The 27,937-nt window shown below is 38.5% G+C and overlaps 1 protein-coding gene across 1 annotated transcript in view; it reads right to left on the bottom strand.

Annotated features, from left to right (window-relative positions):
• The window catches only part of LOC130708142 (uncharacterized), a 154,872-nt gene that overhangs the window by 30,589 nt on the left and 96,346 nt on the right, over positions 1-27,937 (bottom strand). Inside the window, exon 6 of the mRNA XM_057545785.1 lies at positions 22,438-22,497. Within this exon, the coding sequence (XP_057401768.1) occupies positions 22,438-22,497 (60 nt within the window). The remainder of the gene's footprint in view (positions 1-22,437; positions 22,498-27,937) is intronic.

The raw sequence follows: 27,937 nt of genomic DNA, 5'->3' as shown, positions 1-27,937 counted from the left end.
AGCAATGAATTTGAATCAACAATAACAATAATTTAAAAAACCCCAACAAACCAAACTCAGGGCCAAACAGCTTCATAGGAGAATTGTATGAAACACTGAGAAGAGTTTAAACCTGTCCTTCTCAGACTAACACCCCCCAAAAAAAATTGCAGAAGAAGAAATGTTTCTGAAATCATTCCATGAGGTCACTATCACCATGATACAAAAACCAGACAAAGATACCACAGAAAAGTAAATTACAAGCCAGTATCACTGATGAACAAAGATGCAAATATGCTGAACCAATTTTAGCAAATCAAATTTAAGAATACAATAAAAAAAATCATATACCATGATCAACTGTGATTTATCTTGGGGAAAATAAATTTATATGATATACCTTATTAATGACTTGAAGAATAAAAATCATATGGTCATCTCAGTAGATGCAGAGGGCTTCCCTGGTGGTGCAGTGGTTAAGAATCCGCCTGCCAATGCAGGGTACATGGGTTTGAGCCCTGGTCCAGGAAGATTCCACATGCCACAGAGCAGCTAAGCCCGTGCGCCACAACTACTGAGCCTGCACTCTAGAGCCCGTGAGCCACAACTACTGAGGCTTGCGTGCCTAGAGCCTGTGCTCTGCAACAAGAGAAGCCACACAATGAAGGACCTGCACACCACAGTGAGGAGTGGCCCCCACTCGCCACAACTAGCAAAAGCCTGCGTGCAGCAACGCAGACCCAAAGCAGCCAAAAATAAAAATAAATAAATTTTTTTAAAAAATTATTTATTTATTTATTTATTTATTTATGGCTGTGTTAGTTCTTCATTTCTGTGTGAGGGCTTTCTCTAGTTGCGGTAAGTGGGGGCCACTCTTCATCACGGTGCATGGGCCTCTCACTATTGCGGCCTCTCTTGTTGCAGAGCACAGGCCTCCAGACGTGCAGGCTCAGTAATTGTGGCTCACGGGCCTAGTTGCTCCACGGCATGTGGGATCTTCCCAGGCCAGGGCTCGAACCCGTGTCCCCTGCAGTGGCAGGCAGATTCTCAACCACTGCACCACCAGGGAAGCCCCTAAATAAATAAATTTAATTAAAAAAATAGATGCAGAAAAAGCCTTTGTAAAAACTCAACATCAATTTATGATTCTCGGGGGTGGAGTCAAGATGGCGGACTAGGAGGATGCAGAATTCGTGTCTCTGCACAACTAGGGCGCCTATCAGGCATTGGTAGGGGACCACGGATACCTAAGGGGATGGGAGGAACCCCCAGCGACCGGGTAGCACGTGGTGGGGGAGAGAGGGGGGAGGAGAAGTGGAGGTGGGATGGGACTGGTGCCCCTGAGGGGAGGCTGGGGGAGGGGAAGGGATCCCATGCCCAGAGAGGGAAGGGGGGAACCTTTGGGAGGGCAGAGGATCAAAAGGGAGCATGGCCAGCCTTTCCCCTGCCTGCTTGGGCCCCAGGGAACCTGCTGAGATTTCAGGCCTGATCCTCTGCCCACCCAGGCTCCCTCCAGACACATGGGTCCTGAGGGAGTGGGAGGGAGGGAAGGGGGAGCAAAAGTAAAGGCCAGACCTATGGGACCGGCACCCCTGAGGGGCGACTGGGGGAGGGGAAGAGTTCCTACACCCAGAGGGACCCACCCACTGTTAGGGGTCCAGCGGCAACGGGAGAGACCCTCGGGAGAGCAGAGGAAAGGAGAGGAGAGTGGCCAGTAGTTTCCCTGACCATCTGGGCACCAGGGAGCATGTCAGGCTCCCAGGCCTAATCCTCTGCCCTCGGAGCCTCCCTCCTGCAGCACAGAGCCCAAGTCCCGCCCCTACACCCCCACCCAGGGCCCCACCTCTGCACTCGGAAACCCCCTCCCTCCAACTGCGCTGGGCCTAAGCCCCACCCATACACCCTCATTCAGGGCCCTACCTCCAAACTCCAGAACTCCATACTCCAGAGGCCCCCCCTTTCCACATGCTGCCGCTCCCCTTCAGGACAGGTCCTAAGCAGACGCCCGGCCCCAGGCTCAAACATCACCCCCCACTCGCCTAGGTCCTGCTCCACCCAAAACCCCGCCCCTGCCTAAGTTCCACTCCTGCCTAAACTCGGCTCCCATAGCCAAGGCTTTTTTTTTTCCTCCTCTTTTAAATTGGGGTTCTGTTTTACCTTGTTGATTCACCGTAGTTGATTCTTTTATATTTTTATTTTTCCAATTTTACTTTATTCTTTCTACTTTGTTATTGTCCTCTCCTTTTGGCTTGTTCCCTCTCCTTTTGTTTTTTCTTTTTTCTGTTGTAGTTTTATTTTACCTTGTTGCAGTTGTTTCAATTATAGTTTTATTTTTCCTAATATATTTTTTATCTTTCTAATTTTATATTGTTTTTTATTCTTTGAAATCGTGCTGCTCCTTTTTTTCTTTCTTTTTTTATTTATTTTTTTGCTGCGCCACAAAGCTTGTGGGATCTTGGTTCCCAGGCCGGAGGTCGGGCCCAAGCTTCTGTGGTGGGAGCTCTGAGTCCAAACCGCTGGACTAACAGAGAACCTTGGACCCCAGGGAATATCAATCAGGGTGAGGCCTCCCAGAGGTCCTCATCTCAGCACCAAGACCCAGCTCTATCCAACGGCCTGCACAATCCAGTGCTGGACGTCTCAGGCCAAACCAGTAAGACAAGACTACAGCACCATCCATAAAAAAAAAAAAAAAAATGAAACGACAAAAAAATTTCTTACAGATGAAGGAGCAAGGTAAAAACCTACAAGACCAAATAAATGAAGACGAAATACGCAACCTACCTGAAAAGCATTCAGAGTAATGATAGTAAACATGGGCTTCCCTGGTGGCGCAGTGGTTGAGAATCTGCCTGCTAATGCAGGGGACACGGGTTCGAGCCCTGGTCTGGGAAGATCCCACATGCCACGGAGCAGCTGGGCCCGTGAGCCACAACTACTGAGCCTGCGCATCTGGAGCCTGTGCCCCGCAACGGGAGGGGCCGTGATAGTGAAAGGCCCGCGCACCGCGATGAAGAGCGGTCCCCGCACCGCGATGAAGAGTGGACCCCACTTGCCGTAACCAGAGAAAGCCCTCACACGAACCGAAGACCCAACACAGCCAAAAAATAAAATAAAATATAAATAAATAATAAAATAAAGTAGCTATAAAAAAAAATGATAGTAAACATGATCCAAAATCTCGGAAACAGAATGGAGAATATACGAGAAACATTTAACAAGGATCTAGAAGAATTAAAGAGGGAACAGTGATGAACAACACGATTACTGAAATTAAAAATACTCTAGAAGGAATCAATAACTGAATAACTGAGGCAGAAGAACGGGTAAGTGAGCTGAAAGATAAAATGGTGGAAATAACTTCTGAGGAGCAGAATAAAGACAAAAGAATGAAAGGAATTGAGGATACTCTCAGAGACCTCTGGGACAACATCAAACGCACCAACATTCGAATTATAGGGGTCCCAGAAGAAGAAGAGAAAAAGAAAGAGTCTGAGAAAATATTTGAAGAGATTATAGTCGAAAACTTCCCTAACATGGGAAAGGAAATAGTCAATCAAGTCTAGGAAGCACAGAGAGTCCCATACAGGATAAATCCAAGGAGAAACACGCCAAGACACATATTAATCAAACTATCAAAAATTAAATATAAAGAAAACATATTAAAAGCAGAAACGGAAAAACAACAAATAACACACAAGGGAATCCCCATAAGGTTTACAGCTGATCTTTCAGCAGAAACTCTGCAAGCCAGAAGGGAGTGGAAGGACATATTTAAAGTGATGAAAGGGAAAAACCTACAACCAAGATTACTCTACCCAGCAAGGATCTCATTCAGATTTGATGGAGAAATTAAAACCTTTACAGATAAGCAAAAGTTAAGAGAATTCAGCACCACCAAACCAGCTTTACAACAAATTGCCAAAGGAACTTCTCTAGGCAGGAAACACAAGAGAAGGAAAAGACCTACAATAACAAATGCAAAACAAATAACAAAATGGTAATAGGAACATACATATCGATAATTACCTTAAATGTAAATGGATTAAATGCTCCCACCAAAAGACACAGACTGGCTGAATGGATACAAAAACAAGACCCATATATATGTTGTCTACAAGAGACCCATTCAGACCTAGGGACACATACAGACTGAAAGTGAGGGGATGGAAAAAGATATTCCATGCAAATGGAAATCAAAAGAAAGCTGGAGTAGCAATTCTCATATCAGACAAAATAGACTTTAAAATAAAGAATGTAACAAGAGACAAGGAAGGACACTACATAATGATCAAGGGATCAATCCAGGAAGAAGATATAACAATTGTAAATATTTATGCACCCAACATAGGAGCACCTCAATACATAAGACAAATGTTAACTGCCATAAAAGGGGAAATCAACAGTAACACAATCATAGTAGGGGACTTTAACACCCCACTTTCACCAATGGACAGATCATCCAAAATGAAAATAAATAAGGAAACACAAGCTTTAAATGACACATTAAACAAGATGGACTTAATTGAAATTTATACGGCATTCCATCCAAAAACAACAGAATACACTTTCTTCTCAAGTGCTCATGGAACATTCTCCAGGACAGACCATATCTTGGGTCACAAATCAAACCTTGGTAAATTTAAGAAAACTGAAATCGTATCAAGTATCTTATCCAACCACAACGCTTTGAGACTAGATATCAATTACAGGAAAAAAGCTGTAAAAAGTACAGACACGTGGAGGCTAAACGATACGCTACTAAATAACCAACAGGTCACTGAAGAAATCAAAGAGGAAATCAAAAAATACCTAGAAACAAATGACAATGAAAACATGACGACCCAAAACCTATGGGATGCAGCAAAAGCAGTTCTAAGAGAGAAGTTTATAGCAATACAAGCCTACCTCAAGAAACAAGAAAAATCTCAAATAACCTAACCTTACACCTAAAGCAATTAGAGAAAGAAAAACAACAACAAAAAAACCCCCCAAAGTTAGCAAAAGGAAAGAAATCATTAAGATCAGATCAGAAATAAATGAAAAAGAAATGAAAGAAACAATAGCAAAGATCAATAAAACTAAAACCTGGTTCTTTGAGAAGATAAACAAAATTGATAAACCATTAGCCAGACTCATCAAGAAAAAGAGGGAGAGGACTCAAATCAATAAAATTAGAAATGAAAAAGGAGAAGTTATAACAGACACTGCAGAAATACAAACGATCATGAGAGATTACTACAAGCAACTATATGCCAATCAAATGGACAACCTGGAAGAAATGGAAAAATTCTTACAAAAGCACAACCTTCCGAGACTGAACCAGGAAGAAATAGAAAATATAAACAGACCAATGACAAGCACTGAAATTGAAACTGTGCTTAAAAATCTTCCAACAAACAAAAGCCTAGGACCAGATGGCTTCACAGGCGAATTCTATCGAACATTTAGAGAAGAGCTAACACCTATCCTTCTCAAACTCTTCCAAAATATAGCAGAGGGAGGAACACTCCCAAACTCATCCTATGAGGCCACCATCACCCTGATACAAAAACCAGACAAAGATGTCACAAGAAAAGAAAATTACAGGCTTATGTCACTGATGAACATAGATGCAAAAATCCTCAACAAAATGCTAGCAAACAGAATGCAACAACACATTAAAAGGATCATACACTATGATCAAGTGGGGTTTATCCCAAGAATGCAAGGATTCTTCAGTATATGCAAATCAATCAATGTGATACACCATATTAACAAATTGAAGGATAAAAACCATATGATAATCTCAACAGATGAAGAAAAAGCTTTTGACAAAATTCAACACCCATTTGTGATAAAAAACTCTCAAGAAAGTAGGCATAGAGGGAACCTACCTCAACATAATAAAGGCCATATATGAAAAACCCACAGCCAACATCATTCTCAATGGTGAAAAACTGAAACCATTTCCTCTAAGATCAGGAGCAAGAAAAGGTTGTCCACCCTCACCACTATTATTCAACACAGTTTTGGAAGTTTTAGCCACAGCAATCAGAGAAAAAGAAAAGCAATCCAAATCAGAAAAGAAGTAAAGCTGTCACAGTTTGCATATGACATGGTACTATACATAGAGAATCCTAAAGATGCTACCAGAAAACTACTAGAGCTAATCAATGAATTTGGTAGAGCAGCAGGATACAAAATTAAATTAACGCACAGAAATCTTTTGCATTCCTATACACTAATGATGAAAAATCTGAAAGAGAAATTAAGGAAACACTCCCATTTACCACTGCAACAAAAAGAATAAAATACCTAGGAATAAACCTACCTAAGGAGAAAAAAGACCTGTATTAAGAAAACTATAAGACACTGATGAAAGAAATTTAAAATGATACAAACAGATGGAGAGATATACTATGTTCTTGGATTGAAAGAATCAAATTCGTGAAAATGACTATACTACCCAAAGCAATCTACAGATTCAATGCAATCCTTATCAAACTACCACTGGCATTTTTCACAGAACTAGAACAAAAAATTTCACAATTTGTATGGAAACACAAAGACCCCGAATAGCCAAAACAATCTTGAGAAAGAATAATGGAGTTGGAGGAATCAGGGTCCCCAACTTCAGACTATACTACAAAGCTACAGTAATCAAGACAGTATGCTACTGGCACAAAAACAGAAATATAGATCAATGGAACAGGACAGAAAGCCCAGAGATAAACCCACACACATATGGTCACCTTATCTTTGATAAAGGAGGCAAGAATATACAATGAAGAAAAGACAGCCTCTTCAATAAGTGGTGTTGGGAAAACTGGACAGCTACATGTAAAAGAATGAATTTAGAACACTCCCTAACACCATACACAAAAATAAACTCAAAATGTATTAAAGACCTAAATGTAAGGCCAGATACTATAAAGCTCTTAGAGGAAAACATAGGCAGAACACTCTGTGACATCACAGCAAGATCCTTTTTGACCCACCTCCTAGAGAAATGGAAATAAAAACAAAAATAAACAAATGGGACCTAATGAAACTTAAAAGCTTTTGCACAGCAAAGGAAACCATAAACAAGACCAAAAGACAACCCTCAGAATGGGAGAAAATATTTCCAAATGAAGCAACTGACAAAGGATTAATCTCCTAAATATACAAGCAGCTCATGAAGCTCAATATCAAAAAAACAAACAACCCAATCTAAAAAATGGGCAGACGACCTAAATAGACATTTCTCCAAAGAAGATACAGAGATTGCCAACAAACACATGAAAGGATGCTCAACATCACTAATCATTAGAGAAATGCAAGTCAAAAGTACAATGAGGAATCACCTCACACTGGTCAGAATGGCCATCATCAAAAAATCTACAAACAGTAAATGCTGGAGAGGGTGGAGAAAAGGGACCCCTCTTGAACTGTTGGTGGGAATGTAAATTGATACAGCCACCATGGAGAACAGTATGGTGGTTCCTTAAAAACTAAAAATAAAACTACCATATGACCTAGGAATCCCACTACTGGGCATATACCCTGAGAAAACCATAATTCAAAAAGAGTCATGTACCACAAATTTCATTGAAGCACTATTTACAATAGCCAGGACATGGAAGCAACCTAAGTGTCCACTGACAGATGAATGGATAAAGAAGATGTGGCGCATACATACAATGGAATATTACTCAGCCATAAAAAGAAATGAAATTGAGTTATTTGTAGAGAGGTAGATGGACCCAGAATCTGTCATACAGAGTGAAGTAAGTCAGAAAGAGAAAAAGAAATACCGTATGCTAACACATATATATGGAATCATAAAAAAAAAAAAAGTTCTGAAGGACCTAGGGACAGGACAGGAATGAAGACACAGATATAGAGAATGGACTTGAGGACACAGGGAGGGGGAAGGGTAAGCTGGGACTAAGTGAGAGAGTGGCATGGTCATATATACACTACCAAATGTAAAATAGATAGCTAGTGGGAAGCAGCTGCATAGCACAGGGAGATCAGCTCGGTGCTTTGTGACCACCTAGAGGGGTGGGATAGGGAGGGTGGGAGGGAGACGCAAGAGGGAGGGGATATGGGGATATATGTATACGTATAGCTGATTCACTTTGTTATACAGCAGCAACTAACACAACATTGTAAAGCAATTATACTCCAATAAAGATGTCAAAAAAAATAAAATAAGAAACAAAAAGATAAGGAAGGAGAAACTCACATAACCTCCATAAAAGAACTTTGTATGTGCACAGTTTTTCCCAGGCCCCCATAAGCAATGGAAGAATACGTAGAACATACAGACTTTCACTGGCTGTGGGGAAGACTTTGGCTCTCACTCTGATTGCCATGGAGGATCACTGGAACAGAGGGAAAATCCTTAGAGAATTTAGGAGCATGATACGAGTGGAGCAGGAGATGCATCTCTGGGACAGCAATAACCTAGGCTTCTCAAAATAATTTCCATTGAAGCAAAGCTTCCCAAACAACATTTTAAAGCGTAGATTCCTCCTTCACATTTGGACATCACACTTGTGCTATCTGCTTTATTCATTCCCACCTACCTGGGTGTATGACTGTTGTCTCCCTTTCTTCACATCCCGGCTCTTTCCTTTGCTCAAAAAAGGTGATCAGATTCAGCTTAGAGACAGCAAGACGTGTTTATTTTAAAAGGGACATGACTCATCCTGGGGATTCTACAATTTCCAATCCAGTACTGTGTTCAGCAGAGAAGAGAGGACACTATATGTTATAGAAAATCACTTAGCCAAATAGTATTTCCTGACAGCCACTTTAAAACACTTAGGAAGTATTTTTAAATTGCAGATCCTAAAATCTACTTCCAAATACTCAGTCTATTCAAAATAAGGAATAGATATTTGATTTTAAGATGTGGGCAACAATATTTTTCCTCATTTTATGAATATCTAGAATTATCACTGATCTAGAGTGACAGATGCAGATCAGCTCAAAAATGAGAAGGATGAGATGAAACATCTTGAAGATTTTCTTTGCATCAACAAACCCCTGTTTCCTTGACATAATTTCATTTCTCATTTGTGCTGATTATATTATAGCACTTTAAAATACTTGAACATATACTATAGGACTCTTGTTTTCTTTTCCTGAAGATACAAAAATTAATAAACAGAGTAACTGTGACATGACGGTGGAATAAAAAGGAAATTTACAGAACATTTGCTAACAAAAGTGTGAAAAAAAGTGAGAATGATAATTTTCCAAAGGAATCTACAAGTAAAGGGAAATGAACTAGACAGGGGGAGTTTTCAGATTAAATGCTATGGTTTATGCAGGTCTCTCAGTAAATACGTCCAAGGCCCTGTTAATGATAATTGTAAAATTATTAGCTTCTCAGTTGAGGAATCTGGCAGACAGCCCCTGAAGCAAGTGAACAAAATTGACATCAGCTGTACTGGGACAAACTGATATCACCTGCCCCATGCACACAGGACTAATCATCATTGCTGTGATAGTTTTGCAAAAAAAAAAAAACAAAAAACAATCAGGAGATCAGGGTTCAGCACATTTAAAGCCACATGTAACACTCACATCCTGTACTCTTGTGTATTTTAAATAGTAACTCTTTCCTTGATGCAACTGAGAGATCTGTTTATTTTCAGAACTTTGAGTTACTCTGGACCATATAGCAATCTGCATTATTGGTGAGTTTTCATAATCCTAGTCTACATAGACTGATGCTGCATCCAGACAGGACCTAAACATTACATAGTCTCCTTCTTCACTGATATCCCAGGACCCAATCTCACATTCAGTGGGAATCTGTGTATCAACACATCCCCAAGTTGATCTGACAAAAAGGGAACATTTTCAACATTTGCACGTCAGTAATCCATGGCAGGAATTCTTTATTCTGTAAAGGGAGCCTGGATGGAGAAAATGAAGAGAAGCAATGGGATATGAGAGAGGAATAACCAAAAGCTCTACCCTAGGCTACCAGTAGGAAAAACAGAAAAGTATTGAAAACAAATTTGTTAGGCAGGACCACCAGAGGTACAGAAGTAAATGTTTGTAAATTCTAAATACCTGGGATTTCAACAAGAAAAAGGAACACAGCCTCTGACTTGGGTCACAATATTTCCCTGAGAACCTGCATTTCTCCCACTTCCTCATCCATTTCTAGCTGTCTTTCTCAGGCGATTTTATGTAGAGAAATCACACATGTACATCCTTAAAGGCACCAGCACAGCACCTTCACCTACTACCCCCGCACTCAGAGACAGAAGAACTTTGAAATGCAGAAAGGCCGTGGTCCCCATCCTTTGTCACATGACAGATTCAGAAAAAAAATGAGCTCATACATGGAGACCAAAGGTGATCTTCTCCTTCCCTGTTATCGTGTGCCTCACATTCAGCCACAAATTCTGCTACAGCAACAGAGCATGTGATTTGCACTGACCTGCCCTGCCCACAAAGACTCCATTACCTTTCCTTGATCCAAAAGCTGGATTAAACTCTCACACCACAAAAATATCTGAGCGCCCTCTTGCATAATCCTGGTTTCACCCTGGCATTGCCTGGAGAACATAATGAAAACAAATTTACTTGTAATCTATATCCATTATGTTCACGTGAAAATATGTTGTACACCTGAATCAAATACAATATTGTATGTCAACTTTACGTCATTTTAGAAAAATACACTCTCACCCAGGCCAACAGACAAAATCTGTGAGGGAGGTCCCAGGTGATAGTACTTATTAAAACTCACCAAGTCATCTTTATTGTAAGCCTAGAGTGATAAGCGCTTATGTAAATAGTGCCTCTAAAAATTTAAATATGTATACAAAGCTTTCCAGGACCCTTGGAAGAAATTTGATTCTGTAGAATTGGAGTGCGGTCCATGAATTGGCATCTTTAACAAGTTCCTTCTTTGTTCCAATGCTGCTCCCCTAGACCCGTTTTTAGTAGCACTACACTACAGAAAGCAGGCACAGCACTCCTGAGCCCCTTATACGAAGCAACTTATCACAAAATGATTACTGCTCATTCCAATGAAAACCACCATCACCTTGATCCTGAGGAATTTGTTTCTAAAATGAACCTGAAATACTGTATTTTTCTCCTTTTGTGTCCAAGGAGAAAGAGCTCTAGTTTAATAAGTCATTTTTAAAAAGTTATAAACATGACACGACATTCTGGGCAAGAGATAAAACACCCACATTTTAGGGCCCCCTGGACCCCACTGCCCTTCAAGTCAAGTGATGGGCTTTAGAATCAGTCAGCTGACCACTCCATCTCACCAGTTAGTGGTTAAATCATCTCCGCCTCAGTATTATATTCCTGACCCAGCATTAAGCCACTTTCTGACCCTGAAACCTGCAACTTCAAAAGTTGGGAGCTTCACGGTTATCCCAGCCCCGAACATAGCTTTGGGCATAGAGGCTCTGATCACTGATGGTTCAACAGATGATTAGAGAGACACTTCTGCTGAGGCCAGGGGTGTGAGGACGAGAGGAAGAGGCTCAGATGGAAAGGGAAGAAAGAAGTTTGGGAAGAACTCTCAAGAGAAAGGCAGCAGGGATGAACAAAGCCGACCCACCAAAATACCACTGCTTTTACAGGCTCCACCTTCAGACCACCAGCTCTGTTTTCCAGATTCCAACACTCACACAAGCCTGCAGCTTGAAAACTGCCAGCCCAAAATTCAAGCAAGAGACTTCTGGGTGCAGAGTCCTGCCTCTGGTGAAAGAAAAAGCATTCACAGTGCACACAGCCTGCCAGAGTGAACGGCCATTATGACACTTGACCAGGCTTTAAGTTCCCATTCCCATTTTGATGGCTGAGGGATGCCACCTGTGTGCAGCACGCCAATGTGGGCCGTAAAGTCAGGGGCGCATGGTGATAAACCCCCTCCAATCTAGGCACCTCCTTAGTGTTACAGCCACCCACCTTCAATTCCATTGCAGATTCCGGAGGTCTGAACTGCAGGTGGGCTCCACCGGTGCTCCGGCGCCCTCTAGCGGCCAACACTCTAACAACTACTCTCAACCCCGCCTCCGGCCTCCTGCCTCAGTTCCACAGCTGCACGGACTAAAAACTTCCAGCCTGAGTACCTTCCCCTTCTTCCTCTCATCACAATGGCGTGACCTACAGAGTTTCAGGGTCCTCTGAGATCAATACACCTTAATCCAAAGAAGTGTGTTTCAAGAATGAACCTGGGGGACTTCCCTGGGGGTCCAGTGGTTAAGAATCTGCCTTCCAGTGCAGGGGACACGGGTTTGATCCCTGGTCAGGGAACTAATATCCCACATGCTGTGGGGCAACTAAGCCCGCATGTCACAACTACTGAGCCCACACACCTCAACTAGAAAGCATGCGTGCTGCAAACTACAGAGACCATGTGCTCTGGAGCCTGTGTGCCACAGCTAGAGAGAGAAAACTCGCATGCCACAGCTAGAGAGAAGCCCACGCACCACAATGAAGAGCCCACATGCCACAACAAAATATCCTGCATGCTGCAACTAAGACCCGATGCAGCAAAAAATAAAAATTAAAAAATTTTAAAAACCCAAAACAATTAAGAAAATGGCAGTAGGAACATACATATTGATAATTACCTTAAGTGTAATGGATTAAATGCTCCAACCAAAAGACAGAGACTGACTGAATGGATACAAAAACAAGACCCATATATATGCTGTCTACAAAAGACCCACTTCAAACCTAGAGACACACATACAGACTGAAAGTGAGCGAATGGGAAAAGTTATTCCATGCAAATGGAAATCAAAAGAAAGCTGGAGTAGCAATATATCACACAAAATAGACTTTAAAGAATGTTACAAGAGACAAGGATACAAGATTAACAGACAGTAATTTTTGCTGTTCTAAACATTAATAATGTACTATAAGAAAGAGAAAGCAATAAAATATCTTTATTATCTCATCAAAAAGAATAAAATAAATAGGAATAAACTTAACTGAGGAGGTGAAAGGCCTGTACTCTGAAAACTATAATACACTGAGGAAGGAAATGGCAGATTATACAAAGAAACAGAAAAACACCCCATGCTTTTTGAAGAATTAATATTGTCAAAATGGCCATACTACCCAAAGTGATTAGCAGATTTAATGCACTCCCTATCAAAATAAGCACAACATTTTTACAAAACTAGAACAAATAATCCTAAAATTCATCAAGAACCACAAAAGAGCCTGAATAGCCAAAGCTATCTTGAGGAAAAACAAAACACCCCGCAGCTGGAGGTATCACACTTCCTGAGTTCAGACTACACCACAATGCTACAGTAATCAAAACAGCATGACACTGGCACAAAAACAGACACAGAGATTAATGGAATAGAACAGAGAGCCCAGGAACGAACCTACACGCTGAATCTATGACAAAGAAGGCAAGAATACACAATGGACAAAACAGCCTCTTCAATAAGTGGTGCTGGGAAAACTGGACAGCTACATGTAAAACAATGAGATTAGAACACTCCCTAACACCATACACAAAAATAAACCCCAAATGGATTAGAGACCTAAATGTAAGATGTGAAACCATAAAACCCCTCAAAGAGAACATAGGCAGAACACTTTCATATAAATGATAGCAATTTCCTTTTTGGATCTGTTTCCCAGGGCAAAATAAATAAAAGCAAAAATAAACAAAAGGGACCTATTAAATTTAAAATTGTTTGCAGAGCAAAGGAAATGTTAGACAAAATGAAAAGATAATCTAGAAGATGGGAGAAAATATATGCAAATTACATGACAGAGAAGGGGTTAATATCTAAAATATATAAACAGCTCATATAACCCAATATCAAAAACTCAAAAAGCAAAAAAAATAAAAAATAAAAAAATGGGCAGAGTACCTTATTATACATTTTTCCAAAGAAGATATAGCCAACAGACACATGAAAAAATGTTAATCACTAATCATTGGATAAATGCAAATCAAAACCACAATGAGGGGCTTCCCTGGTGGCGCAGTGGTTGAGAGTCTGCCTGCTAATGCGGGGGACACGGGTTCGAGCCCTGGTCTGGGAAGATCCCACATGCCGCGGAGCGGCTGGACCCGTGAGCCACAATTGCTGAGCCTGCGCATCTGGAGCCTGTGCCCCGCGACGGGAGGGGCCGCGATAGAGAAAGGCCCGCGCACCGCGATGAAGGGCGGTCCCCGCACCGCGATGAAGAGTGGCCCCCGCTTGCCGCAACTGGAGAAAGCCCTCGCACGAACCGAAGACCCAACACAGCCAAAAATAAATAAATAAATAAATAAATAAATAAGAAAATCCTTTAAAAAAAAAAAAAAAAAAACCACAATGAGACATCATCTCACACCTGTCAAAATGGCTACCATCAAAAAGTCTACAATTAACAAATGTTAGTAAGGATATGGACAAAAGGTAACCCAAGTACACTGTTTGGGGGATTGAAAATTTTTAAAACCACTATGAAAACAGTATGGAGGTCCTCCAAAAAACTAAAAGTAGAACTACCATATTAGCCAACACCTCCACTACTAGGTATATGTCCAAAGAAAATGAAAACAGCAATTTGAAAAGACACATGCACCCCAATGTTAATAGCAGCACTATTTGCAATTGCCAAGACATGGAAGCAACCTAAATGTCCATCAACAGATGAATGGATAAAGAAGATGTGGTATGAATACACAATAGAATATTACTCAGACATAAAAAAACAATAAATCCTGCCACTTACAACAACATGGATGGGCTTCAAATGTATTATATCTAGTGAAACAAGTCAGATAGAGACAAATACTCTATGTTCTCACCCATATGAGGAATCTAAAAAATGCAACAAAGGAGTGTATATAACAAAACAGCAGTAGACTCACAGAGAACAAATTAGTGGTTACTGGTGGGGAGAGTGAAGGGAGGAGGGAAAGATAGTAGTTTGTTTCTCTTAATGAATACTCCCATGTATTAGATAAACAAACAAGGATATATTGTACAACACAGGAAAATATAGCCATTATTTTGTAATAACTTTAAATGGAGCATAACCTATAAAAATATTAAATTGCTGGGCTTCCCTGGTGGCGCAGTGGTTGGGAGTCCGCCTGCCAGTGCAGGGGACACGGGTTCGAGCCCTGGTCCGGGGGGATCCCACATGCCGCAGAGCAACTGGGCTCGTGCGCCGCAACTGCTGAGCCTGCGCTCTGGAGCCTGTGAGCCACAACTACTGAGCCCAAGTGCCACAACTGCTGAAGCCCATGCGCCTGGAGCCCGTGCTCCGCAATGGGGGGGGCCGCCGCAGTGAGGGGCCTGCGCACCGCGGTGGGGGGTGGCCCCCGCTCGCCGCAACTGGAGGGAGCCCGCGCGCAGCGGCGGGGACCCAACACAGCCAAAAATAAATAAATAAAATAAATAAATTTATAAAAAAAAAAAAAAATTAAATTGCTATGTTGTAACCCTGAAACTAATGTAATATTGTAAATCATCTATACTTCAATTTTAAAAATCCATATGGTAGGCAAATAGATTTTAAAAAATCAATTATATATTGTGTACAAGAGATTCTTGGTAACTTTAGGTCCATATATAGGATAAAATTGTATGACTGGAAAACATATTCCATGCAAATGATACCTGACTGGTCTAATGTCAGGCAACATGGACTTGATGTCAAACCTCTCAAACAAACAAAGCATATCACATAATGATAAAAGGATTAATTCATCAAGAAATTATGACAATTATCAATATGTATGTACCCAGCATTGAAGTCTCTATACATACAAATAAAATATTAACAGATATGAAGGGAAAAATGTACAGAGATAAAATAATGGTAAGAAACATCAATACCCAACTTTCAACACTGTATAGATCATCCAGATAGAACGTCAATCAGAAACATTGGAGTTGAAATTACATGTGATATCAACAGACATATATAGTATGTTCCACTCAACATCAGCAAAATGTCCATTCCTGGGGACACAAAGAACTTTTCCTAGGATAGATCATATGTTAAGCCACAAAACAAGTCTTCAAAAATCCAAGAAGATTGAAATCATATCCAGTATCTTCTCCAACCACAGTGGTATGAAACGGAAATTCAATATTAAGAAGAATAATTGAAAATTCGAGAACACTTAGAAATTGAACAACAAGCTCCTGAACAGCCAATGCATACAAAATAAATCAAAGGGAAATTTTAAAAATCTTAAAGCAAACAAAAGTAGAAACACAAAGTACCTAAACTTATGGAATACAGGAAAAACAACTCAATTCAGAGATAAGTTCACACTGATAAATGCATATATTAAAAAAAAAGTTCTTGAGGGGAGATCAAGATGATGGAGTAGGAAAATCCTGAGCTCACCTCCTCCTATGGACACACTAAAATTACAACTACTTACACAGAAATTATCTCTGAGAATGACCTGAAGACTAGCGGAGAAAATTTTCTACAACTAAAGATGTAACGAAGGAGAAACCTCAAGGCAGGTAGGAGGATTGGAAACATAGTCTAGTTGGAACCCACACATCCAGCACAGTGACCCACAGTTGGAAGATATCACAACTGTATAGGTCCTCCACAAGTAGGGAAGGGTCTGAGCCCTGCATCAGGCTGCTCAGCCCTGGGTTGCTGCACCGGGAAGAAAAGAACACAGGAGGTCTGGCTTTGAAAACCTGCAGGGCTTACTTTCAGGAGACCTGGAGGCTAAAGGAAACTAAGGCTCTGCTCTCATAGGGCACACACAAAACCTCACATGTTCTCAGTCCCTGTGCAGAGCCAATAGTGTGAAAGACACCTGGGTCAGACCCAAGTGCTAACCTCGGAGAGCTTCCTGGAAAGGCAAGAGGTAGCTGGGACTCCTGCTAGGGACTGAGACACAGGCAGGAAAATTTTAGACTCTTCTCTCTAATTGATTAGTATCAGGGTCCTGTCCCATCTACCACCATGCCTAGAACAGTGATGCACCGAAAGCCCTTACAATTACACAGGTGGGTAGGGTAGGACCCAGACACAATGGGTCCTACCCTACCCACCTGTGTAACTGGAACACCACAAAGCCACCCATAATAGAGGGCGGCCTTGCCTACGTGCACCCTGACAGCAGTCACATACTGCAGGGCCTCACAGTCATTTAGGCCAGGGTCCAACACCACCTACCAGCTTGTCCACAGTAGTTGGCCCTGCTATAACAGAAAGGTGCATGCAGCCCACATAGGGGACAGCCCTGGAGCATCTGGCTCTGCTAGCCAGAGAAGAATGTGCTGCTGGCCTTATAAACCATCTCCTATATAAGTCCACTTCTCCAAGACCAGGGAATGTAATGAACCAAACCTAATGAATAGAAATGCACATAGAATTAGGAAACATAAGGAAACAGACGAATATGTTACAAATGAAGTAACAAGACATAACATGAGGAAAAATAATAGACAAAACAGAGATAAGCATCCTACCTGAAAAAAAAAGTGTTCAAGGTAATGATTATAAAAATGCTCACCCAAGTCAGGAGAAGAATAGATAGACACAGTGAGCATTTCAACAAAGAGTTAATAAAGTGTAAAAAAGAACCCAACAGCTGAAAAATACAATAACTGAGATTAAACAGACACACACACACACACACACACACACACACACACACACACAAGTGGGAAGCAACATTAGATTATATGATACAGAAGAACAGATCAGTGATCTGGAAGACAGAGTAGTGAAAATCACCCAAGCTGAATAGCAAGAAGAAAAAAGAATTAAGACGACACATAAAGAGACCTCTGAGGTAACATCAAGAATACTAACATTAGCATTATAGGTGTCCCAGGAGAAAGAGAGAAACTGGCAGATAATTTATTAGAGGATATAATAACTGACAACTTTCCTAACCTGGAGAAGGAAACAGACATCCAGGTCCAGGAAACACAGAGCCCCAAACAAGATGAAGACAAACAGGTCCACATCGAGACACATTATAGTTAAAGTATCAAAAATTAAAGATAAAGAGGGATCATAGAAACAGTGAAATAAAAGCAGTTAGTCATGTGCACAGTATTCCCATAAGACTATCAACTGACTTTTCATCAGATTTTGCAGACCAGAAAGGAATGACAGGATATATTCAATGGGCTAAGAGGAAAAAGCCTACAACAAGCATACTCCAGCAGTAAGATTATTATTCAGAATTGAAGGAGAGATCAAGAGTTTCCCAGACAGCAAAAGCTAAATGAGTTCATCACTAATACAGCAGCCTTATAAGAAATGTTGAAGGAATTTATTTAAGTTTAAAAGAATTGTCACTAATTCGTTACTAGAAAACACACAAAAGTATAGGTCTCTCCGGAAAATGTATACATACAGTAAGGGTAGTAGACCAAACACTTATTAAGCTTATGTAAAGGACAAAAGGCAAACAATATTTTTTTTTTAAAGAAAGGTCCCAAATACATCAGAAATGAAAGAGACAAAGTTACAACAGATAGCATAGAAATACTAAGTATCATAACAGATTACTACAAACAATTACACACCAACAAATTGGACAACTAGAAGAAGCGGATAAACTCCTAGAAACATAAATCTTCCAAGATTGATTCAGGAATCAATAAAAAATCTAAACAGATCAATTACTAGTAATGAAATGGAATCAGTAATCAAAAAAACTCCCAATAAACAAAGTCCCAGGACCAAGTGGCTTCACTGATATATTCTACCAAACATTGAAAGGAAAGTTAACATCTACCCTTCTCAAACTATTCCAAACAATTGATGAAGGAGTGCTTCCAAACTTATTTTCTGAGGCTAGCATCACCCATATATGAAAACGAGACAAAGGCATTACAGTAAAAAGTAAATTACAGGCCAATACCCGTGATGAACATAGATGTAAAAATCCTCAACAAACATTAGCAAACTGAATCCAACAATACACAATTAGATACAATTAGAAGAACTATACACCATGATCAAATGGGATCTATCTCAGCAATGCAGGAATGATTCAATATATATAAATCAATTAAGTAACACACTTAAATTAAGATTGGCATAACAAAGGATAAAGCTCGTATGATCAGGTTAAGAGCTCAATCAAAAGCATTTAACAAAATTCAAAATTTGATTTATGAAAAAACTCTCAACAAAGTGGGTTTAGAGGCAACGTGCCTTTATATAATAAAGGGCATATATGACAAAATCACAGCTAACACCATACTCAATGGTGAAAAGCTGAAAGCATTTCCTCTGAGAATAGGAGCAAGACACAGATGCCTACTCTCACTGCTTTTATTCAACATAGTATTAATAGTCCTAGCCAAACCAAAAGACAAAAATAAAAATTAAAAGTGGGATCTAACTTCTAGAGTAAGTAAAACTGTCACTGTTTGCAGATGACCTGATAATATATAGAGAAGGGCTTCCCTGGTGGTGCAGTGGTTGAGAGTCTGACTGCCAATGCAGGGGACATGGGTTCGAGCCCTGGTCTGGGAAGATCCCACATGCCGCGGAGCAACTAGGCCCGTGAGCCACAACTACTGAGCTTGCGCATCTGGAGCCTGTGCTCCGCAACAAGAGAGGCCACGATAGTGAGAGGCCCGCGCACCGCGATGAAGAGTGGCCCCCACTTGCCGCAACTAGAGAAAGCCCTCGCACAGAAACGAAGACCCAACACAGCCAAAAATAAATAAATAAATAAACAAATAAATAAATATATATATATATATATAGAGAGAGAGAGAGAGAGAGAGAGAGAAAGAGAAAATCCTAAAGATTTTACCAACAAATTATTAGCATAATGAAATTCAGTAAATGTGAAGCATACACAATTAATATGCAGAAATATGTTATTTTCACTGCACTAATAAAAAACTATCAGAGAAATTAAGAAAAAAATATTTACTATTGTATCAAAAATAATATCTAGGAATAAATTTAACCATGGAGGTGAAAGATTTATACCCTGAAAAGTATAAGACATTGATGAAGGAAACTGAAGATGACACAAATAAATAAAAAGATAACCTATGCTCTTGGATTGGATGGAAGAATTAATGTTTTTAAAATAGCCATACAACTCAAAGTAACCTACAGATTTAAAGCAATCCTTATCAAAATACCCATGCCATTTTTCACCAAACTAGGACAAATAATCCTAAAATAAATATAGAACCAAAAAATACACACATTGGCAAAGCAATCCTGAGCAAAAAGACCAAAGCTGGAGATATCACACTCCCTGACTACAAAGGTACAATGTTCACAAAAACAGACATATAGATCAATGTAACAGAATAGAGAGCCCAGAAAGGAATCCACACACTATGGTCAATAAGTCTACTAAGAATTATGCAAGAATATACTGTGGAGAAAAGACAGTCTCTTCAATAACTGGTGCTGGAAAAACTGGAGAGCTACATGTAAAATAATGAAATTAGAACCTTTCCTCACACCATACACAAAAAATAAATTAAAAATGAATTAATGGCCTAAAAATAATACCCCAACCATAAAACTCCAAGGAGAGAAACATCGGCAGAACACTCTTTGACATAAATTGTAGCAATTTTTTTTGGATCTGTCTCCTAAGGCAAAAGAAATAAAAGCAAAAATAAACAAATGGGACCTAAATAAACAAGAGTTTTTTGCACAGCAATGAAAACCATCAACAAAATAAAAAGTCAAACTACAAAATGGGAGAAAATATTTGCAAATAATATGACTGACGAAGGGTTAATATCCAAAATATATGAATGGCTCATACAACTCAATATCAACAAACAAACGATGTAATTGGTAGTGGACAGAAGATGTGAATAGAAATCTTTCCAAAGAAGACATACAGATGGCTAGTAGGTACATGAAAAGATGCTCAACATCACTAATTATTTTTTTTTTTTTTTTTTAATGAGGATCTTGAATCAGATGCGTATGTTTTGATTGATTGATTGATTGATTGATTTTGGCTGTGTTGGGTCTTCGTTTCTGTGCGAGGGCTTTCTCCAGTTGTGGCAAGCGGGGGCCACTCTTCATCGCGATGCGCGGGCCTCTCTCGTTGCGGAGCACAGGCTCCAGACGCGCAGGCTCAGCAGTTGTGGCTCACGGGCCCAGCCGCTCTGCGGCATGTGGGATCTTCCCAGGCCAGGGCTCGAACCCGTGTCCCCTGCATTAGCAGGCAGATTCTCAACCACTGCGCCACCAGGGAAGCCCTAATTATTTTTTAAATATTTATTTATTTGTTTATTTAGGCTGCACCGGGTCTTAGTTGTGGCGCACAGGATCTTTAGTTGCGGCACATAGGATCTTTTGTTGTGGCTTGCAGATGTCTTAGTTGCAGCATGCATGCAGGATCTAGTTCCCTAACCAGGGATGGAACCCAGGCCCCCTGCATTGGGAGCATGGAGTCTTACCCACTGGACCACCAGGGAAGTCCCAACATCACTAATTATTAAAGAAGTTCAATTCCAAACAGCAATGAGATATCAACCTCACACATCAAAACAGCTATCATCAAAATGTCTACAAATGAATTTTGGAGAGGATGTGGAGAAAAGTGAACCCTTGTACACTGTTGGTAGGACTTGTAATTTATTGCAGCCACTATGGAAAACAGTATGGAGGTTCCTCAAAAAGCTAAAAATAGAACTATCAATGGCTCCATCAATAAATCTCCTGGGTACATATCCAGAAAAAAAAAATGAAAACACTAATTCAAAAAGATACATAAACCCCAATGTTCATAGCAGCACTAATGACAATGGCCAAGATACGAAAGCAATGCAAATGCCCATGAATAGACAAATGGGTAGAGAAGATATGGTGTATATATACAGTGCAATATTACACAGCCAAAAATAGAAGTAAATTTTGCCATTTGCAGCAACATGGATGGAGATTAGTATGCTTAATGAAGTAAGTCAAAGGAAGACCAGTACAGTGTGATATCATTGATATGTGGAATCTAAAAATAATAAAAATGGATATGCAAAACAGAAACAGACTCACAGTTATACAAACTAGTGGTTACCAGTGGGCAGAGGTGGGGGGAGGAGCAAATTAGGGGTATAGGATTAAGAGGTACAAACTATGTATAAAATAGATAAGCAACAAAGATATATTGTATAGGACATGGGCTTACAGCCATTGTCTTGTAATAACTTTTAATCAAGTATAATCTGTAAAAATTACTGGATCACTATGCTGTATACCTGAAACCAATATAATATTTCAAATAAATTATACTTTAATTTTTTAAAATAAATTAAATAAAAATATACATAATTAGGTAGAGGAGCTGAATACATATTTTCCCCCCCAAAAAAATTACAGATGGCCAAAAGGCACATGGAAACATGAGCAACATCATTAATCATCAGGGAAATGCAAATCAAAACCACAGAAAGATATCAGCTTACTGTTGTCAGAAGGGCTATCATCAAAATGACAAAAATTAAAAAGTGTTCCTGAGGATGTGGAGAAAAGAGATCTCACCTGCATTGTTCATAGGAATGTAATCCAGTGCAGCCACTATTGAAAACAGTATAGAGGGTCCTGAAAATAAATATAAAAAATAAAACTACCATGTGACATAGCAATTCCACTTTTCGTTATTTATCTAAAGAAAACAAAACAAAAAACTAAAGAGATATATACACCACTATATTCATTGCAACATTATTTACAATAGCCAATATATGGTAGCAACCAAAATGTTCAATAATAGATAAACGGATAAAAAAGTGATATATATATGTATATGCGTGTATACACATATATACATATGCACACATACATATACATATACATGTATACACATATACATATATACATATATAGTTATATACATTACTCATCCATAAAAAAGATGAAATCTTGCCATTTGTGACAACATGGATGGACCTAGAGAGTATTATGCTAAGTGAAGTCACATAGAAAAAGACAAATACCACATAATCTCACTTATATGTGGAATGTGAAAACAAAACAAACACAACAAAACCAGTCTTATAGACACAATGAACAAATTGAGGATTGCAAGAGGTGAGGTGAGGTGAGGTGGGTGGGTGTTGGGCAACACAGGTGAAGGGGAGTAAGAAGTACAAAATTCCAGTTATAAAATTAAAAAGTGGTAAGAATTTAATATATAATATAAAAATATGGTTCATGATATTGAAATAACTTTGGATGGGGACACATGGATACTAGACTCATCATGGTGATCATTTTGTAATATACTTAAATGTTCAGTCATTATGCTGTACACCTAAAACTAACACCATATTGTATGTCAACAATTCTTCAATTAAAAAAATAAGAAAGAAAGAAAAAGGATGCATGCCCTGACACCATTTTACCTGAGCCATTTCTTGGGAGTGTGTTTGTAACGAATAGCCTTGGGGAAAGAGGTAATGTTTCTCCCACAGATAAACAGGAAGCTTGCTAACCTCTCATATTGAAAGCAGTGGAGTGTGCAAACTCAGTGTTCCTCAGTGTAACACAACCAAGTACATGCATAGTATCCAACTGGATCCCTCTGTGTCATCCCTGTGGGAACTGAGAGGGATGGAGAACAAATAAAATATTATGCTCATGCTTGCTGTGCCATAAGTAATAAAATCTTTTCTCTCTAAAAAATTTTTTTCTATTAAACAACATAACTTTGCAACTAAAGGAACCAGAAAAAGAACAAACTAAGTGCAATGAAGGAAGAATAAAATAAATAATAAGGATTAGAGCAGTTATAAAAGTAATAGATACTACAAAAATAGTAGAAAGATTAATAATATTTAGGAGGTTATTTTTGGAAAAGATGAAAAAAATTGACAAACTGTTAGCTAGAATAACTAAGAAAAAGAGAGATCAAAAGCTTTTACATTGAATTAGATCCCGTTTGTTTATTTTTGTTTTTATTTTCATTACTCTAGGAGGTGGATCAAAAAAGATCTTGCTGCGATTTATGTCAAAGAGTGTACTGCCTCTGTTTTCCTCTAAAGGTTTTATAGTGTCCAGCTTTACATGTAGGTCTTTAATATATCTGGAGTTTATTTTTGTGTGTGGTGTTAAGGAGTATTTTAATTTCATTCTTTTACATGTAGCTGTCCAGTTTTCCCAGCACCACTTATTAGAATGGGAGAAAATATTGTCAAATGAAGCAACCGCCAAGGGATTAAATCTCCAAAATATACAAACAGCTCATGCAGCTCAAAATGAAGAAAAAAAAAAACCCAATCAAAATATGGGTGGAAGATCTAAATAGACATTTCTCCAAAGAAGACATACATATGGCCAAAAAGCACACGAAAAGATGCTCAACATCACTAATTATTAGAGAAATGCAAATCAAAACTACAATGAGGTATCACCTCACACTGATCAGAATGGCCATCATCAAAATATCTACAAACAGTAAATGCTGGAGAGGGTGTGGAAAAAAGGGATCACTACTACACTGTTGGTAGGAATGTAAATTAGTACAGCCATTATGGAGAACAGTATGGAGGTTCCTTAAAACCGTAAAAGTAGAACTACCATATGACCCAGCAATCCCACTCCTAGGCAGATACCTGGAGAAATCCATAATTCAAAAAGATACACGCACCCCAATGTTCACTGCAGCACTATTTACAATAGCCAGGACATGGAAGCAACCTAAATGTCCATCAACAGAAGAATGGATAAAGAAGAAGTGGTACATATATACAACGGAATATTACTCAGCCATGAAAAAGAACAAATTAATGCCATTTGCAGCAACATGGATGGACCTAGGTATTGTCATCTGAGTGAAATAAGTCAGACACAGAAAGACAAATATTATATGATATCACTTATATGTGGAATCTAAAGAAAGGGTACAAAAACAGAAGTAGAGTCACAGATGTAGAAAACAAACTTCTGGTTACCAGGGAACAAGGTGGGGGAGGGATAAATTGGGAGATTAGGATTGACATATATACACGACTATATATAAAATAGATAACTAATAAGGACCTACTGTATAGCACAGGGAACTCTACTCAATACTCTGTAATGGCTTATATGGGAAAAGAATCTAAAAAAGAGTGGATATATGTATATGTGTAAGTGATTCACTTTGCTGTGTACCTGAAAATAACACAACACTGTAAATCAACTATACTCCAATAAAAATTAGAAAAGAGACCAAATATATGTATATATTTGTATTTGTGTGTATGTGTGTATATATATACACATATATATATACATATATATGTATGACTTCTCTTCTTCTCTCATATGTATATAAAGGCATTACAGTGATGCGACAGGGATACAAAGAACAATAGGAGACTACTAACTGTTAACAATCATATGCAAACAACTTGGATTACCTAGAAAAAATGGACAAATTCCTAGAAATGGACAAGCTACTAAGACTAAATAATTAAGAAATAGAAAATCTGAACAGGCCAGTAATGAGTAAAGAGAATAAAATAGTATTGAAAAACCTCTCAATAAACAAAATTCCATGACCAAACGGTTTCACTAGGGAATTATACTAGATATTCAAAGAGAAAGTCAATACTTCTCAAATACTTCCACAAAATTAAAGAGGAGGGGACACTTTCAAACCATCTTATGAGGCATTACCCCAATAACAAAACCAGACAAGGACACTATGAGAAAAGTACAGGTCAATATTCCTGAAAAACATGGATGAAATATACTCAAAATACTGGCAAACCAAATTCAACAGCACATTAAAGGGATCATTCAGCATGGTCAAGTGCGATTTTTGCCTGGATGCAAGGATGGCTCAATGCTTGCCAATCAATAAATGTGATATATCACATTAAGAGAATAAAGGGAAATATGGTCATATTAATAGCTACAGCAAAACTATTTGACAAAATCTAACCTCCTTTCATGATAAAGACTTTCAAGAAATTAGTTATTAAGGAATATATCTCAACATATTAAAAGTCATATGACAAGCCCAAAGCTAACAACATATTGAGTAATGAATCCTGAAAGCTTTTCTTCTAAGATTCAGAGCAAGACAAGGTTACCAGTTCTTGCCACTTCTATTCAGCATGGTACTGGAATTCCTAGCCAGAGCAAATAGGCAAGAAAAATAAATAAAATAAATCCAAATCATAATGGTAAAGCTAAATTTTCTCTGTTTGCAGAGGACATGTTCTTATATCTGGAAAACCCTAAAACTGCAACCTCCAAAAAATGTTAAAACTAATAAATGAATAGAGTAAGCTCCAGGATACAAATTCAACTTACAAAATTCATTTGTGTTTCTATACACTAAGAACAGAAACTATCAGACAAAGTTTTTAAAAATTCCCATTTATAATAGCACTGAAAATAATAAAATATTTAGGGATAAATTTAACCAAGAATGTGAAAGATCTGTACACTGAAAACTATAAAATACTGATGAAAGAATTTGAAGAAGACACAAATAAACAGAAAGATAGCCCATGTTAATGGATTGAATAAATTAATATTGTTAAAATGTCCATAGTACACAAAGAAATCTACATATTTAATGCAATCTGTGTCAAAATTCCAAGAGTAATTTTCACAGAAAATAGAAAAAGAAATCCTAAAATTTATATGGAAACAAAAAAGACCCAAAATGTCCAAAGCCATCTTGAGCACAAAGAGCACAGCTGAAGACATCATGCTTCATAATTTCAAACTATACTGCAAAGCATAGTAATCAAAGCAGTATGGTAGTAGTATAAAAACAGACATATAGAACAATGAAACAAAATACAGACCTCAGAAATAAATCCATATATTTACAATCAACTGATCTTTGATAAAAGTGGCAGGAATATACATGAGGAAAAGATGTCCCCTACAATAAATTCGTGGGAAACTGAATATTCACAAGCATAAGGGAGAAATTATACCTGTTATCTCATGCTATACACAAAAATTAATTCAAAGTGGTTTAGAGAATTAAATATAAGATCTGGAACTGTAAAATTACTAGAAGAAGATATGGGGGAAAAACCTTCTTGACACGGGTATGGGCAATGTATTTTTAGATATGACCCCAAAAGCACAGGTAACAAAAGAAAAAATAATAATAATAGTAATAAAAGAAAAATAGATTACATTAAACTATAAAGGTTTGAACAGCAAAGGAAAAATTTACAGAGAGAAGACAGTACATACAAATGGGAAGAAATAGTTGAAAAACATCTAATATATAAAATATATAATATGTTCAAACAACTGAATAGGAAAAAATAAAATAAATATCCTGATTTTATAAATGGATAAACAACCTGAAAAGACATTATTCAAAAGAAGACATATAAATGTCAAAGTGATATATGAAATGGTGCTCAATATCACTGATAGACAAGGAAATGCAGATTAAAAATCACAATGAAATATCACCTCACACTGATTAGCATGGCTATTATCAAGAAGATAAAAGATAAATGTTGTCAAAGATGTGAAGAAAAGAATGGTACCCTTGTACACTCTTGGTGTGAATGTAATATCTGTATTCTCAGGTTTATTTAAGTATTATTTATAATAGCAAATATATGAAAATAATATGTGTCTGTGGACAGATTGATAGAGAACTTACAAAACTCAATAGAAACAAAAAAGCATTCTAATTTAAAAATGGGCAGAGGATCTGAATACACATTTTCACCAAAGAAGACCTACAAATGACCAACAGGTACGTGAAAATGTACTCTACATCACTATCACTAAATGAAATGCAGTTTAAAACTACAATGAGATCAACTCACACCCGTCAGAATGACTATTAGAATGACTATTATTATCAAAAAGACAAGAAATAATAGGTTTTGGTGAGAATGTGGAGAAAAGGAAACTTTTATGCACTATTGGTGGGAATGTTGGTGCAGTCACTATGGAAAATGTTACAGAGGTTTCTCAAATGTTTAAAATTAGAATTATCATATGACCCAGCAATTCCACTTCAGGGTATTTATGCCAAGGTAATAAAATCACTATTTCAAAAATA

This window comes from Balaenoptera acutorostrata, chromosome 4 (assembly GCF_949987535.1).
Source record: "Balaenoptera acutorostrata chromosome 4, mBalAcu1.1, whole genome shotgun sequence".
In the NCBI taxonomy this organism is placed as follows: Eukaryota; Metazoa; Chordata; class Mammalia; order Artiodactyla; family Balaenopteridae; genus Balaenoptera; species Balaenoptera acutorostrata.
Note: the sequence above shows the minus strand (reverse complement) of the source record. Positions and strands in the feature narration are given on the sequence as shown.